Consider the following 15,628-nt stretch of genomic DNA (forward strand, 5'->3'; position numbering starts at 1 on the left):
TATACATTAGATCAGTTGAATCCACCTTTGACGCTGGGGGGGGGGGGCAATGCCTTCCCAACGCCCCCCCCCGTATCTCCGCCCATGGGCCGTCACCTCACATACAAGCACTTCAAAAGTTCGTCTCAACATCCACTTCTTATCACTCTCCCAGCGCTGCTGAAGGTGTGAAAAGTTCACAACACACACATAATATGCGTGATTGTTGCCTTAACAGAGTAATGAGTGCATGAATATCCGTGACTAGAAAAATGTTATACTTACTACTTTTGTAGGCAAAATAAGGTTGAATAAAGATAACATGCGGATTTATCATACACTGGCACTGTTGATATTTCAATATGGTCTTAATAAGTAACGTAATTTTGCATCCACTTTAGCAATGTTCTGTACTTTTTTCCTGTATTAAAAACATTGAAGAATCACTTTTATTTCTGGTTCAAAAGTATGGATACGAAACGCGTTTGTATTTTAGATATACAAAAATATTCGGTTATAGCGAGTTGAAAATTAGGAAGCATTCCCTACGTGTAAAGAATTTTCAAAAATGCTCATTTTTCCCCTCTTTCCATGAATTAAAATTCATGTTGAGTGGCAAAATATTCGCTGAAACATGCTCTAAAATAAAGATAAATACTACGCATGAATGTACGTAGCTGCCGTTTTTTCGCGATTTGCAGCAAATAGCTTAAAATTTTAAGTTACAAAACAATGGTTGACACGAAGCTCACTATTTTATATTTTTTGCTCCTTCAAAAGTTAATAGGACCTTATTTCGTGTAAGTACCTTTATTTCTTCTGGAAAAAAATTGGCATTATTTTTATAAGTCGGGATGGATAGACATCAAATTGTCGATTAAAAAAAAAAAAAATTCATTCATGTTTGCTTCTTCATTTACTTATTGTAATTAATAAATTTTATAGAAATAAAAATTTACAGTTTAGTTTGAGTAATGTACACTAGATGGTGGACCAAACACATAAGGGACATGTTTTGAACCTCCTGAAATTCAACGTTTCTTTTCTGAATGGAATCCAAATAAAAATACACAATATAAATAAGCATCCACGTTAAACCAAAAAATAATTCATATCTGAACAATCAAGCTGTGAAATGCAAAAATTATTAAGACAAGAGTAATTGGAAAAATGGACGTGGATTTTTCAGTTCAAACATTGCCCAGTAGATGGCGACACAAGTCGCCAATTAAGTTAAATAAAAGGGTTAAATTTAAATATTGAAATAAAAGCATTCAAAATTCCGATGCCATGGGCTGTAACGGGAAATGCTTTTATCATACAAACAATCTGGGGAAATAAGTCTACGCTTAATTTTTAGTTTTACGCAGTGGCGGATTAAAGTCGGTCAAGGCTACTGATCTATAAGTGGAGCGAGGACTGTGCGAGCCGTCGTCCTACGCGACCGCATCACCCTTTTGGAGCGAAGCGGGCAAAGCACTTCCTCACCATGTTAATGCAATGGGGCAATTCCAAATACGGGACATGTACATTCCGTTTTTTTTTCACTTTTCGGCCAATAATTAAAAAAATAATTTCTTTATCTTCAAAAAAATGTAAAAATGAATACTTACTTTCGTACACGAAATACCTTGTCTTTTCCAAAACTTAAGAGGGACTATTTATTTTATAAAAAAAACAACATACATTCATTTCTAACATTATGTTTAGCATTTTTTTTTCGAAAGCTTCCACTTCGAAAATTCATAGCAGTGAATATTTCCGCGAATTAATTGCTGAAAAAGAACTTTCAATGCAAGAAATGAAATAAAAATTAGAGAGAAAAAAAAGTTTAATATTTTTTTTCAAACATATATACAACAATGTGCACATACAAGTTTTTTCCAATAAACAATTTACAAACAGGTCCACAGGGAATAATTTAGGATATTAAAATAGCAATTCACAAGAGCACTCATGTTTGCTATCAAATAATTACTTAGTTACAATGCAAACCTTTTATCTAGTATTTTATACAAACTCTAAATTTGAAGGGGTTCCCCCCCCCCCTCAACATATGCAATTATTCACAGCATATAAGAAATTCTTTACATTTTCATTAGATTTATTTTCATCATGACTCTATAACTGCCATGTTTTCTCACATCGCAAGGGTACCAGAAACTATCACTTTCTCCTCTAATTAAGACTTGGTAATAATTATAATTATTGCATACATAGCTCAGCAGTAATCAACACATTAAGGAAGATGACCAGGTGGTGGCCCAAAATTTCAATAAAAGATATTTCACAGGTGATACATTAGAATTTGAATGAACGCTTGAAACTATCCAAAAAACTACATTAAATTGGCATTTTCACAATTATGCAATCGAAGCTCAAGGGGGGACCAGAGGTACCAACATGAAGAAAGCAGGGCATTGCGTATTCATTAATTGGGAGTTGACATGGAACAACACGTAAGTCACAAATCAAATCTTACAGGACCTAACATATAGACAGTAAATTATTAGAGAACAGGGAGTGCTTCCTTGTGCTGTAACATTTTCAACATATGAGAAAGCTTCGCTCATGAAACCTGGGTAACATTCGGTAGAGCTCACTCATGATCTCAGCATCGCTGGGTGGGGAAGGGTAAACTTTTTTCACAAAGTAAGTGCAAATTCTTTCATACATGATGTGTATCGTCTCCTACTCGGTTTCACATTTTTATTTCTCAGCTGATATACTAGGAGTTCAAATGGGACAACTCCAAAAGTGTCTTTTAACAAGGTAACAGTTTGCATGGGCATTCCACGTACTTTCTGCGCCGTTGTTATCATTGACGTAAGATCTGATATTTTTTTGTCCCTCCATTTCGATCTTTACTGGAGCAGTTTTATTTTGCACCTCAGTTCAGCTTTGGTGGGACTATCTGACTTTGGCACTTCAGAACTGATCTGGAAAATTAGAGCAATCCTCCCTCGACAAAGCAACTGTAGCCAGTTCTGATAATGCCTGTAGTAGCTGCTTCAAGCTCATTTTTGCCATCTGAATCATCAGTGTTCGCCATGTTGTCATGATTGTGAACAGCAGTTTTCAACCTTTTAAAAATCTGCAAAAAAAAAACCTAATTAAAATATTAATTTCATATACAGTAAACCTCTTCTAATGGTCACCTCCGAAATACTGCCATATTTTGTTGAAACCAAAGGACGCTGTCTCAGACTTAACATTACAAGTAACCTCCGATCAACTATTTCTGAACGATCACTTAACACTGAGCTGAAGAAACATGCTCAGCACAATGAGAAAAATTAAAATTCAAGTTGATTTTCAAGGCAGTCCCCCCCCCCACCAAATTATATGAAAAGAAAGACTGTATGCTTTCTATTCCTGGGTATAAATGCTAGATAGGTGTTGAAGGCAGTGGAGAGGGGAAAAAATCTTACAGATTAGAGCGGGACAACATAAGACATGCTGTCAACACTAATACACAAGCTGTCCAATAACTAGAAAAGATTTGTTTATGTGGCACTCCCTACTTCAAGGCATGGTTCAATACAAAAAATGGACCTTGAAAATAACAATTGAATAGAAATATCCAGGGCATAAATTTTTTGGGAGGGATGTGTCAATCTTTTCACATGAACATCTTCAGCTATCGGACTGAACATAAAAATGCCCTGGAAAGAAGGCTTTTATTTATTTTAGATGGTCCTGTTAGTGGCAGCTCTTAGGAGGTTTTACTGTAATTTTCCATTATAGTTTGCAAATAAAGTTTTCTAATTTTTACACGAAAAACAGAAGTTGTCAAGATTTTGAAAATTATATAAATATTTATAACTATATATAATATATATATATATATTGCAATATAAAAACTGTGTACAATAGCAATTTGACTGTTCGCCGCATAATTGAATACACTAGTTAATCAAGTATTATGTGCCAGAACTGTTGATAATCATTTAAGTGAGGCCGATTGTACTTGAAATTTGAAACCACTTAACTGGGAAAAATAACTTAATATCTTATCAGTGGAGGGCATTTAATAAGTGATCAGCGTCACTTCTGCAAAGGTTGAGGGTGATGTGGAAAATTGAATATAGTAGAAACAGCATGTTCTTTCAAATAGCATTGAGAAGAGGAGTTATAGCTGTCAGCTGCGAAATTCTCAGCACAAATGTTTTAGCAGCATGTCAAGACCTTTCTTTCACAGCTTCCACCCATTATTTAAGAACTTCTGGGTTTCGAAGAGGGAAACATTTATTTAAAAAAAAAAAAAGTATATTCATTACCAGGCTTCAAGAAAGCAATAGAATCAATCATTGTTCATAATAGTAGCTTAACAATGATAATTGATAATTATACATTAATAATATAATTAGATATTATGAACATAATTATAACACTGATGATTAAGATACATTTGATTTTATATAATTGGCTTTTCATATTTAGCAAAAACTGATAATGTAAATAGTATTAATTGCATTTTACTACTCCTCATTCTCACATTATTTCCCCAAAATTATTTTTACCAGAAACAGAAAAGTTTAGATCCTTTGTTTCTTTGATATTTACACGGGATAATTTTAGTTATTTAAAGCATTATCAGCATTTTTCAGACATAAATGCAATTTTTAATGAAGCATATTTTGTCAGTATTTCTGTAATAAAAATTCTAACCCCAACAGTAAGTAATAAGCAATTTCTACACGATTTAAAAAAATATTTTTGAAGTTTAAAATTCATTGGATATTAATTTGTTATTTTGAATTATGCTCATTAAACAGGAATTGAACGTGAAATGAAAACTACATGCGTTTAATTTTACAATTGTAGTATAAAAATGAATGCATCTTTTAACATAAAACCATGCGCAATTACTTATGAAATTGAAGTTTATTTCCACCTTCCTTCAATTTCATCATTGGTTGGACCAATTATAGGCAGAACACAGTATCAGCATTTGTGTTTGTGCAGATGGACAACTACATTAGTGAAATAATACGAAAACGAAGTCGCGTCTTTGACAGTTGCTTAAATGCGGTCTGACATTATCATTTTAATATGCCTCGAAAAAATTTTTTATGAAAAAATCGACAGGACCCTCCCTTACATAGTTAAAATTGAAACAGATTTCTGGAATTTTCTCCTTACGCAAATGATTACTTTAAATATGGATTTGTTTACTTTATTCGCCATAAAATTCCCTGCAAAATTCACGTTATTATTTTAATATACCTCGAAAAAAATTTTTATGAAAAAATTAACAGGACCCTCCCTTACATATTTAAAATTGAAACAGATTTCTGGAATTTTCTCCTTACGCAAATGATTACCTTAAATATGGATCTGTTTACTTTATTCGCCATAAAATTCCCTGCAAAATTGACATTATTATTTTAATATACCTCGAAAAAAATTTTTATGAAAAAATTGACAGGACCCTCACTTACATATTTAAAATTGAAACAGATTTCTGGAATTTTCTCCTTACGCAAATGATTACTTTAAATATGGATTTGTTTACTTTATTCGCCATAAAATTCCCTGCAAAATTCACGTTATTATTTTAATATACCTCGAAAAAAATTTTTATGAAAAAATTAACAGGACCCTCCCTTACATATTTAAAATTGAAACAGATTTCTGGAATTTTCTCCTTACGCAAATGATTACTTTAAATATGGATTTGTTTACTTTATTCGCCATAAAATTCCCTGCAAAATTCACGTTATTATTTTAATATACCTCGAAAAAAATTTTTATGAAAAAATTAACAGGACCCTCCCTTACATATTTAAAATTGAAACAGATTTCTGGAATTTTCTCCTTACGCAAATGATTACCTTAAATATGGATCTGTTTACTTTATTCGCCATAAAATTCCCTGCAAAATTGACATTATTATTTTAATATACCTCGAAAAAATTTTTTATGAAAAAATTGACAGGACCCTCCCTTACATAGCTAAATATTTAAAATTGAAACAGATTTCTGGAATTTTCTCCTTACGCAAATGATTACCTTAAATATGGATCTGTTTACTTTATTCGCCATAAAATTAGCTGCAAAATTGACATTATTATTTTAATATACCTCGAAAAAAAATTTTATGAAAAAATCAACAGGACCCTCCCTTACATAGTTAAAATTGAAAGAGATTTCTGGAATTTTCTCCTTACGCAAATGATTACGTTAAATATGGATTTGTTTACTTTATTCGCCATAAAATTAGCTGCAAAATTGACAATATTATTTTAATATACCTCGAAAAAAATTTTTATGAAAAAATTAACAGGACCCTCCCTTACATATTTAAAATTGAAACAGATTTCTGGAATTTTCTCCTTACGCAAATGATTACCTTAAATATGGATTTGTTTACTTTATTCGCCATAAAATTCCCTGCAAAATTCACGTTATTATTTTAATATACCTCGAAAAAAATTTTTATGAAAAAATTGACAGGACCCTCCCTTACATAGCTAAATATTTAAAATTGAAACAGATTTCTGGAATTTTCTCCTTACGCAAATGATTACCTTAAATATGGATCTGTTTACTTTATTCGCCATAAAATTAGCTGCAAAATTGACATTATTATTTTAATATACCTCGAAAAAAAATTTTATGAAAAAATCAACAGGACCCTCCCTTACATAGTTAAAATTGAAAGAGATTTCTGGAATTTTCTCCTTACGCAAATGATTACGTTAAATATGGATTTGTTTACTTTATTCGCCATAAAATTAGCTGCAAAATTGACAATATTATTTTAATATACCTCGAAAAAAATTTTTATGAAAAAATTAACAGGACCCTCCCTTACATATTTAAAATTGAAACAGATTTCTGGAATTTTCTCCTTACGCAAATGATTACCTTAAATATGGATTTGTTTACTTTATTCGCCATAAAATTCCCTGCAAAATTCACGTTATTATTTTAATATACCTCGAAAAAAATTTTTATGAAAAAATTGACAGGACCCTCCCTTACATATTTAAAATTGAAACAGATTTCTGGAATTTTCTCCTTACGCAAATGATTACCTTAAATATGGATTTGTTTACTTTATTCGCCATAAAATTCCCTGCAAAATTGACATTATTATTTTAATATACCTCGAAAAAATTTTTTATGAAAAAATTAACAGGACCCTCCCTTACATATTTAAAATGGAAACAGATTTCTGGAGTTTTCTCCTTGCGCAAATGATTACGTTAAATATGGATTTGTTTCCTTTATTCGCTATAATATATATTGCAAAATTCACATTATTTTAATATGCCTCGAAAAAAAAATTTATGAAAAAAATTTACAAACAGAAATTGAGCGTGAAATGAAAACTACATGCGTTTAATTTTATAATTGTAGTATGAGAATGAATGCATCTTTGAACATAAAACCATGTGCACTCACCTATGAAACCGAAGTGTATTTTATTTTTTCACATGTTCCTTGAATTTCATCATTGGCTGGAGCAATTATAGGCAAAACACAGTATCACCATTTGTGTATTAGCAGATGGACAACTATATTAATGAAAGAATATGAAAACAACTGAAAGAAACACTCAAGATAGAAGTTTTTCCCATTGCTTACATGCTGAAATAACAATGTTTTGCCCGTCTCTCTTGCCCATTTTTGTATTCCTCAGCGTTGGCTCACGCACGTCTATGTTATTGTATAGGGAGTCTTCACTCCAGTTTACTTATGTGACCTAGTGCCTGAGATTTGTGAATCCCTGGTAGATAAATACTTATAAATCCAATGTGGCACGCTTCTATGAAATATTTAGAATGGGCCGCTTTTTCATTTAATTTGAAAAAAAATTAAATGCTTAAGTCACACATTTTTCATAACTGCACACACTTAATAAATGCTATAAAGGGACAAGAAAAAATGTAGAAAATATCTATAAAGATAAAACCTCTGGAATTGCTTATCATTGCAAAGTTTAAAGAAAATGGACTATGATATGAGAAAAGACATTGTAAAAATTTTATTTCATTTATAACATAAAAGTTACAAGAATAATCCATATAGTAAACTGATGTTTATATATACACAAATAAAATATACACTTTAGGGCAAAGTGTATTGCAAATATTTGCAATAACAAAGAAAACGAGCTATGAATAATACAACATAAGATAGCTCTGTCTGTGAGACTGAGCTATGTTGAAAGTGATAGACCCTTATACACCTTGATTGTATAACACGAGAATGAACAGATGAAATTGAAATGTTACTGTTACAAAAAAAAAAAAATTTTAAATACGCAAAGGACTATTTAAAATTTTTGAAAATGCAGGAGAATTCAATCAGTGCTAATACCTTTTTACCCAAGAGACCATAGAAAAATATCATTATACACAGCAAAACCTCTCAATAACAGACACCCATGGGATGGAAATTTTTGTTCACTAACAAGACGCATCTGTTAACTTTAGTGTGACCATTTGTCCAGTATTTGCTAGGACATTCTCGTAATGCAACGTAATTTAGGCCATCTCCCAACTTTTTTTTTTTTTTGTAAAAATGACTCATTCCCCCCCCCCCCCCATGTATTTCCAACGAAGCCTTCTTGAATTTTTATTCTTTATTGAAATCATTTTCCAACTTATAAATTACATTATGATAATTGCAACTGTAAATGAGAATATTCATTTCACATTCATTATTTTAAACCTTTTATTTCGTAGAATTCATTGTAATCCACTGCAATTTGCATTAATGCTTCATTTCCTGCCATTGGCAATTTTCAGTGCTTTCAGAAATAGTTGGCAATTCTGGCATTGTTTTTGGTGGCAATATGCAATGTCCTGTATTTTCCTTTGAAATTCCAATGTCCTGCATTTTTTTTTTGGTCAGCCTAGTTAACGTGAGGTATCTGCTAACAGGGAATGTCTGTTACTAGGAAGTTGATAACACACCAATGAGATGAAAATTTTTGTTCGCCAACAAGTATCTGTTAATATGAGGCATCTGCTAACACTGCTAGTGGGAAGCGTTTCGCTGACAGAGTGCCCACTATAAAAGGTTCCACCGTATATCACCATTATGAGATTTACACCAAAATAGTTATATATTTTATCACAAAAAATGAGTAACTTTGCCTGGTTTTAATTTATACAAAAATTGCCACGTTTTTAAGACAAATAAATTCAATTGGTCGAATGGTCGACGCGTTTCGGCTCTTCAATGGAGAGCCGTCATCAGGACCTCGTGGTCAGAGTTCACACGGATGAGTCGTGGAAGAGTGATGTTTACGTCTGGTCGTCCGAAGAGTTCGCCTTTGTATTTGCTGCGTCCGAGTGGCGAACTCTTCGGACGACCAGACGTAAACATCACTCTTCCACGACTCATTCGTGTGAACTCTGACCACGAGGTCCTGATGACGGCTCTCCATTGAAGAGCCGAAACGCATCGACCATTCGACCAATTGAATTTATTTGTCTTAAAAACGTGGCAATTTTTGTATAAAAAAAAAAAAAGTTATATATTTGATTATTGTTATAGAGTAGGGCTCGACAAATCCCAGGCACCAGGTTATCAAAATCAGTACTGGCATGTAAAGCTTTCACTGTCGTTGCTAAATTGGAGTCTAAGAGAGAGGATGTTACAATATATTTTGATTTCATGACAGTGTGTCTGTCTTCCTACTTGGAAAAGGGGGGGGGGCAGTCAATTATGTCTCAGAAAATTAAAAAAAACCAAAAAACAGGACTTGCAATCTACTACATTTGTATTATTTGGCAATATATTGATGATTCCCTCCTCAATAAAAATCAATTACATAAATTTTGGTGATAGGATTTGGTTAAAAAGTAGAACAAAAGTAGGACAAAGTGAGAGCTCTGCCAATCTGGCAGTTTCTATGATGAACGAGGAAGGGTTTTCTATTCTATCTTCGATGAAATCGTGATAAATTTGTATATTTGCAACCCTATTTGCGGCTGAAGCTACCTACACAAGCCTTTGCTCATTGTTGGTTCAGCTCTCGGATATGATTTATTGTAGAAACAATTCCCACAAGTACATAACAAGTTTGGCTCGCTAATTTACAGTGAAACGTTGGTTAACCCACTAACAACGACTTTGATTTTTTTTAAAAACAAAAAATGAGTGGAATCGCTTCCAATATTTATTGGCAAAGAAAAAACTTAAAATTTAGAATGGCAAATTTTCTTACAAACTGGCGTTAATGGGCTAATCGTCACTCGTTTAACAGTGAGTTAATAAAAATACAGGAAAAACTAGCCCTATGTTTTAGGGTCCAAAAAGATCTGATCACTGCTATGGTCTGTGCAAATGCCATCAGTGATCATTGATTGCTCCTGCTTGTAATTAGTAAATCCAAAAAAACCATATGCTTTCAAAAATTTAACGAACATATTTATATGAACTCATTGCCTATGAACTATTATGCCCAAAAAAGTGCTTGGATGGACCAAACAATTTTTCAGAATGGTTCCACAATGTTTTCGTGTCTCAAGTTAGAGCTCATATGGCCGAAAAGCAATTGCCACAGGAAGCACTGCTGTTAATGGCTCCAACACACCCCTCTTGTGAACTGAAAAGTGATGATGGCAAAATAACATGCCTCTTTCTCCCAGTGAATACAACTTCACTTATCCAGCCTATGAACCAGGGCATAATTGAAAATATAAAGCACGTTACAGAAAAGCTTTTATCAAAGGCTTGCTCTTATATGACTGTCAAAGAATTTTGGAAAAGGTACACAACATAAAGGACGCTATTTTCAATGCTGCCACTGTTGTGTCTTCTCAGCACTTACAAAAAATTATTTTCCTTTTTGTGGCAACACCACAAAAATTCAATGTCAAGGCTGTCTGGCCAGAGAGCTATTATTGTTTACATCTGCCGGTCGCATCTTTGTACATGTCCCTGCTCTCGTCCAAATCCCCAAATCCAGTGTATTATTTTAAATTCATTTATATTTGTAAATAGATAGTTGTTTTATTGTTTAATCAACTGCTTCGAATAATATAGTTATGTCTCAAAGCCAGCTCACATAACTATATATTGGTGACCCCTGTTTTCCCGAACCCGCCCAATATGGCAACCGATTCTACTGATGGATCCACCACGCAAGGTCTGCAAACACAGCAATCAATCAAGCCACCCCGTTTCTGGTGTGAGACACCAGCGTTATGGTTCGTGCACTCGGAGGCCCAGTTTAAAACAGCAAGAGTGACAAGTGAAGAAACTAAGTGCAACATCGTGGTCGGCGCCATGGACCAACGACTGCTCAATGTTGTCTTCTCAGCACTTACACCACTGCTTAGGCTGGCCTTATATTGAAGTTTATATTGATTTTTTGTAAAATTAAATACAATATGTATGTACCAGAACAGATGCAGTATGGTCCGCCACGACTTTGGCAACTTTTTCCTCACAATAAGTCGCTAAGACCATCGTAATGGGGCTCTGGGTTGCCGTATTATTTCACATCTTTCCAGTTTTTGCTTTGTGATATTAGGTGGCATTAGCTTCACCAAACAGGAATTTTCTTTTGTTCACCGCGTTTTTTCAAAAATTCCAAACAGCCATTTTTTTTCATTTCGAGTGTGTCTCTTCGATAATTATTCCTTCTGTAGCTCGCATCATTTGCATTATCATCTACTGGTCAGGTTGTATCATACAGTTTTATTATTTCGTTGTATTTATTACTTATTCATCCATTGTCATGTCTTCTGTCTTATCGGTTTATTATTTAAAATGAACCTAGAAAATTTTTCATGCCCGGAACTCCTTATGCCCCCATCCGTTTATTATTAAAAAAAGGATCCGGGTTTTAGTTTTTAATATATAGAATATTTATTTATTCAACATGCCCGGAACTCCTTATGCCCTGATCTGTTTATTAAAAAAATGGTCCAGGTGTAATTTTTTGTTAACTGATATTTTTCCTATTTTTATGCTTGGTGATTTCTATTATGTTTTGCACGTTTTTTTTTCGGCGTCCGTAGTTTCTGATGGCCTTGGCGACTTTTCGTCGGGCCATCAGACATGTTTGGCGCCAAGTGGCGGACCATTTCACTTTTAAAGGATTTTATTTTCATTTTCTTCCTAAGCCTGCAGTGAAATCATGTTACTGTATATATATATTCAGAGGCGCTATGACGCGTCAAATACCCGGAATTTCGGAAAAGGATACATAAAACTTTTGTTCACGCGCCCTCCGGGATGCGTTCTTTCCTATTTATAAGAAGAAAAAAGTAGAGAACCCTCCCACTTTCTTTTCTTTTACAGTGTATCATGATCGCGCGACCTTCAAAAAGTGGTTTTACTACTTTGTACACTGTATTATATTGATATACACACGAATGAGGTGAGGGATATCTAGTTGCTTCCCTGAATGAGGGGCCGTGTTACTGTCAAAATTTTGGAGTTTTTATTCCCCTGCGGATTTTCTCCCTTCTGGTTACATACCGGAAATTATAGTACTTTTGCAGCTATTTGCTGGCATTCAAAGACGGCGTCTAATATGGCGTAAATTCACCTTGTTCCTACAATACTGTGAATGCACATTTTTGTAAAAATCGTAAAGGATTGGAACGCTCGTTGGAATTGTAAAACTTTCCCGAGATCGTGGAAAAAACACAGAATCTGTAAAAACTCGACCTTGAATATCAGCAGTTTTGTCATCCAGCTGCTATGTAGTCAGTTTCAGAATAGTATCAAAGAAATTATTTTATTCTAATATTTTAATTCTCTACAAAAATATTTTTAATTTTTGATCTTTGAGTGGTGGGGGAGAAGAGACCCCTTATACCCCCAAATTTTGGTTTGGGAAAAATCCGGGTTTGGAACCCGAAATTGCGCAATGGTAATCGGCTAAAAATGTGATTTTTCTAAAGTTTTAAAATTTTGAGTTGGTTATTCCTTTGAAAAACTTCTGGTTGCCACGGCGATCACATAGACCTACAACACAAATATGTATACATTAAACTTCAAATGCACACATTACTAGTTTGGAGGATGGATGCAGGGCCACAACTGGGAGGGGGAGAGACAGGCGGGTCTAGTGTCCCAGTCTCTGGACTAGAGGGGGCACCAAGTTCACCCTTTATAACTGCTTCTTCTACATTACATGGGTTTGCCAAAATGTGTGCATGCCCCTTTGAGAAAGTATCTAGTTGCAGTGCTAGATAGATGGCACCATCTACTGAACACAAAACACGCCAAATGCTGGGCACACATATAAGCACACTGTTAAATTTCTCCACCACAAATCTCACATAGCTCCCATATTCAGGTGTGAAAACATGCGGCAGTTAAATGACAACACATATCAGTGGTGGACCATCAGGGAGGGAAAATAAAATTACTTTACCAGGAAAACCAAAGTATGAATAGGGAATCAGAAAATAAGTGTCTGAGAATCTAATTTGCTTTAAATTTAATCAGAAGATATTGAAAGTGCTAAGATTTTTTTAACGAAATGTAAAATCAATCAGAAAGGAATTTATAGAATTATTTATTAGTAAATATATAAATGTGCAACCCCCAACTGTTAAAGTGGATCCTGCTTACATTTTTAAAAAACCGTCGCAAAAACGTAAAAAGGAAAACACTTTAAACGGGAAATCTTAATGAGAATTATTTATTGTTAGGACCACAAAAATAAGTTGTACTAAGTGGAAAAACGTTTTAAATGGGAGAAACGTTATAAGTGGGATCAACTGTATGTTTGTTTGATTTATTATGTGCGCGGAATTCCATACGTTAAATTCTCAGTGCTAATGAGCTTCTTTGCAAGCTTTTCCTACTAGTAGACAATGAAAGTAAATTAACCATTTTGGATAAAACACATTTTTAGAAATGAAATTATACTTGATTCACAGATACCTTCTTCTCCTACCCAGAACATGACCCACCGCTGTCTCAACGAAGAAATATAAAAGACCTGGGGCATGCTGGAAAAAAATTCATAGAGATACCAGTGAATTATGGTGGGGGGGGGGGGGGGGTGCATAATTTTTTTTGAGAGGGACCCACTTTCACTCAAAAAGGACCCAGATAAATTAGAGTACAGCAGCATCTCTGTATATTAAAAGATTTCAGTTAAACTGTCACAGCCCTGGTTCGGATAGTGACAGTTAATAACTTCAGTCATTTCATATTATAAAATAGGGTTTAAAAAGAATATTACCTGAAATATCATTTTCTTTTTTTGTGATATGGAGCAATAAATTTGGCAGTTATGGGTCATGCAGGCCTACAAGAAGAAAAAAAAATTAATTTAAAAATATCTACATTTTAGTTTATGCGAAATGCGTCGCATCTGAGTTCTACAAACCTCAGAACAAATATTCCAGCAGAAATGAATATTTTTGTCAAGATCCACATAAACTATATAGCAATATACACTCCAAGAGTTCTATAATTCTAAAAGAACACGGAACAGCAACTTGGTGAGTTTCAATCAAGGCAGGGCTCGAGAAATCCCAGGTGCCATGGCAGCTAAAAAATCAGCATTGCTGCCTAAAATTTTCTATGAGTGATGACAAACATTGTTTAACAAATTTCAGGCGCCAGGTCACTATAGCAAGTATAAAATCTATATTGGCACCATCGCCCCCACATCCTGCAGTAAGGCCCCTAGGCTGGAATCTTTCACGGGCCCCTTTATGATGGATTTATATAGCGTGAAAAAATAATGAAAATCATCCCAGGCCTTAGGACTGGAGCCTTGCCCACCCTTCCCTTGTGGGGGGGGGGGGTCATGATTGGCGCCTAAAATTTTCTTTGTAATTGCTAAATTGGAGTCTATTTGCTGATTTCATGAAAGTATGTCTTTTAACATAGGAAAATGATACAAAGTCCGGAAAAAAACATTTAGGACTGTTTCTCTGGAGATTAAGATAACCCATGGCACATTAGACCCTAAAATTTTTTTCAGATTTGTCAAACCCTGCGCCCATGTATTTTCAAGTATCACCACCTTTGAACTTATTTTTCCAACGTTAAGTTTGTGGTTCCTTAATTTCCAACACGTTAAGTTTTCTGATTGGAGATTTCATTGTTTTTGTATTTTTAGTTTGCTAACATATTCCTTTTGAATTTTTGTATTTCTACTGAGCGTGCGTTTCGCTTCGAATCAGATCGAAAACCAGTCAGTTGTGTTGGGGTTTTCAGTGAAAAATATGTATTTCCACAACTTTTTTTTTTTTAATGGCATGATCGAGCGTCATCAATGTCCATCCCTTATGGAATAATAGCCAATTAAAATAATAACAAAGGCCTTATTTCAAATACACCGAGATACATGAAAATTCAGAAAATTTACCAGTTCAATATTCTATGCGATCCGCTCGATGTCCAACATAAGAAAATGAAAAATACCTGCCACAGGAAATGTGGAAATAAGCGGAAGAAAAAGCCCAAATGTGGAATGAGAGAAAATAAATTAACATTCCCAAAATGTACTTCTCTGGCAGGCGGTAATTTAAAATTAAATCGAGGTTAAAATCATCATAGACAAATCGAACAGACACCAGATGGTATTCTCAAGCTTTTTACGCGCGCACACACACTAAAAGCAACTCCTTCGGAGGATTGGAAAAAAATAACAGGAGCAACAACAAAGGAGAGCAGAAAATATAACATCTTTCAAAAATATAAC

The 15,628-nt window shown here is 34.1% G+C and overlaps 1 protein-coding gene across 5 annotated transcripts in view; it reads right to left on the reverse strand.

Moving 5' to 3' along the window:
* Positions 1–1,798: 1,798 nt before the first annotated feature.
* LOC149072081 (uncharacterized) overlaps positions 1,799–15,628 on the reverse strand; it is a 29,050-nt gene continuing 15,220 nt past the window's right edge. For 2 of the 5 annotated variants that reach the window (XR_016194371.1, XR_016194373.1), the window contains exons 2-4: positions 14,156–14,221; positions 7,393–7,505; positions 1,799–3,073 (exon numbers count right to left, since the gene is read on the reverse strand). Coding sequence is in view for 1 of the 5 variants with exons in the window: in XM_089246370.1 (XP_089102496.1) it covers positions 2,927–3,073; positions 14,156–14,221 (213 nt within the window). In the remaining 4 variants the exon portion in view is untranslated. Of the gene's footprint in view, positions 3,074–7,392; positions 7,506–14,155; positions 14,222–15,292; positions 15,627–15,628 lie in introns of those variants that run through there. The other 3 variants (XR_016194372.1, XR_016194374.1, XM_089246370.1) reach the window with 3 other exon arrangements.

Source organism: Pholcus phalangioides, unplaced genomic scaffold (assembly GCF_987345545.1).
Source record: "Pholcus phalangioides strain wild (caught in Gottingen) unplaced genomic scaffold, Ppha-v1.0 ptg000017l_1, whole genome shotgun sequence".
NCBI classification, from domain to species: Eukaryota; Metazoa; Arthropoda; class Arachnida; order Araneae; family Pholcidae; genus Pholcus; species Pholcus phalangioides.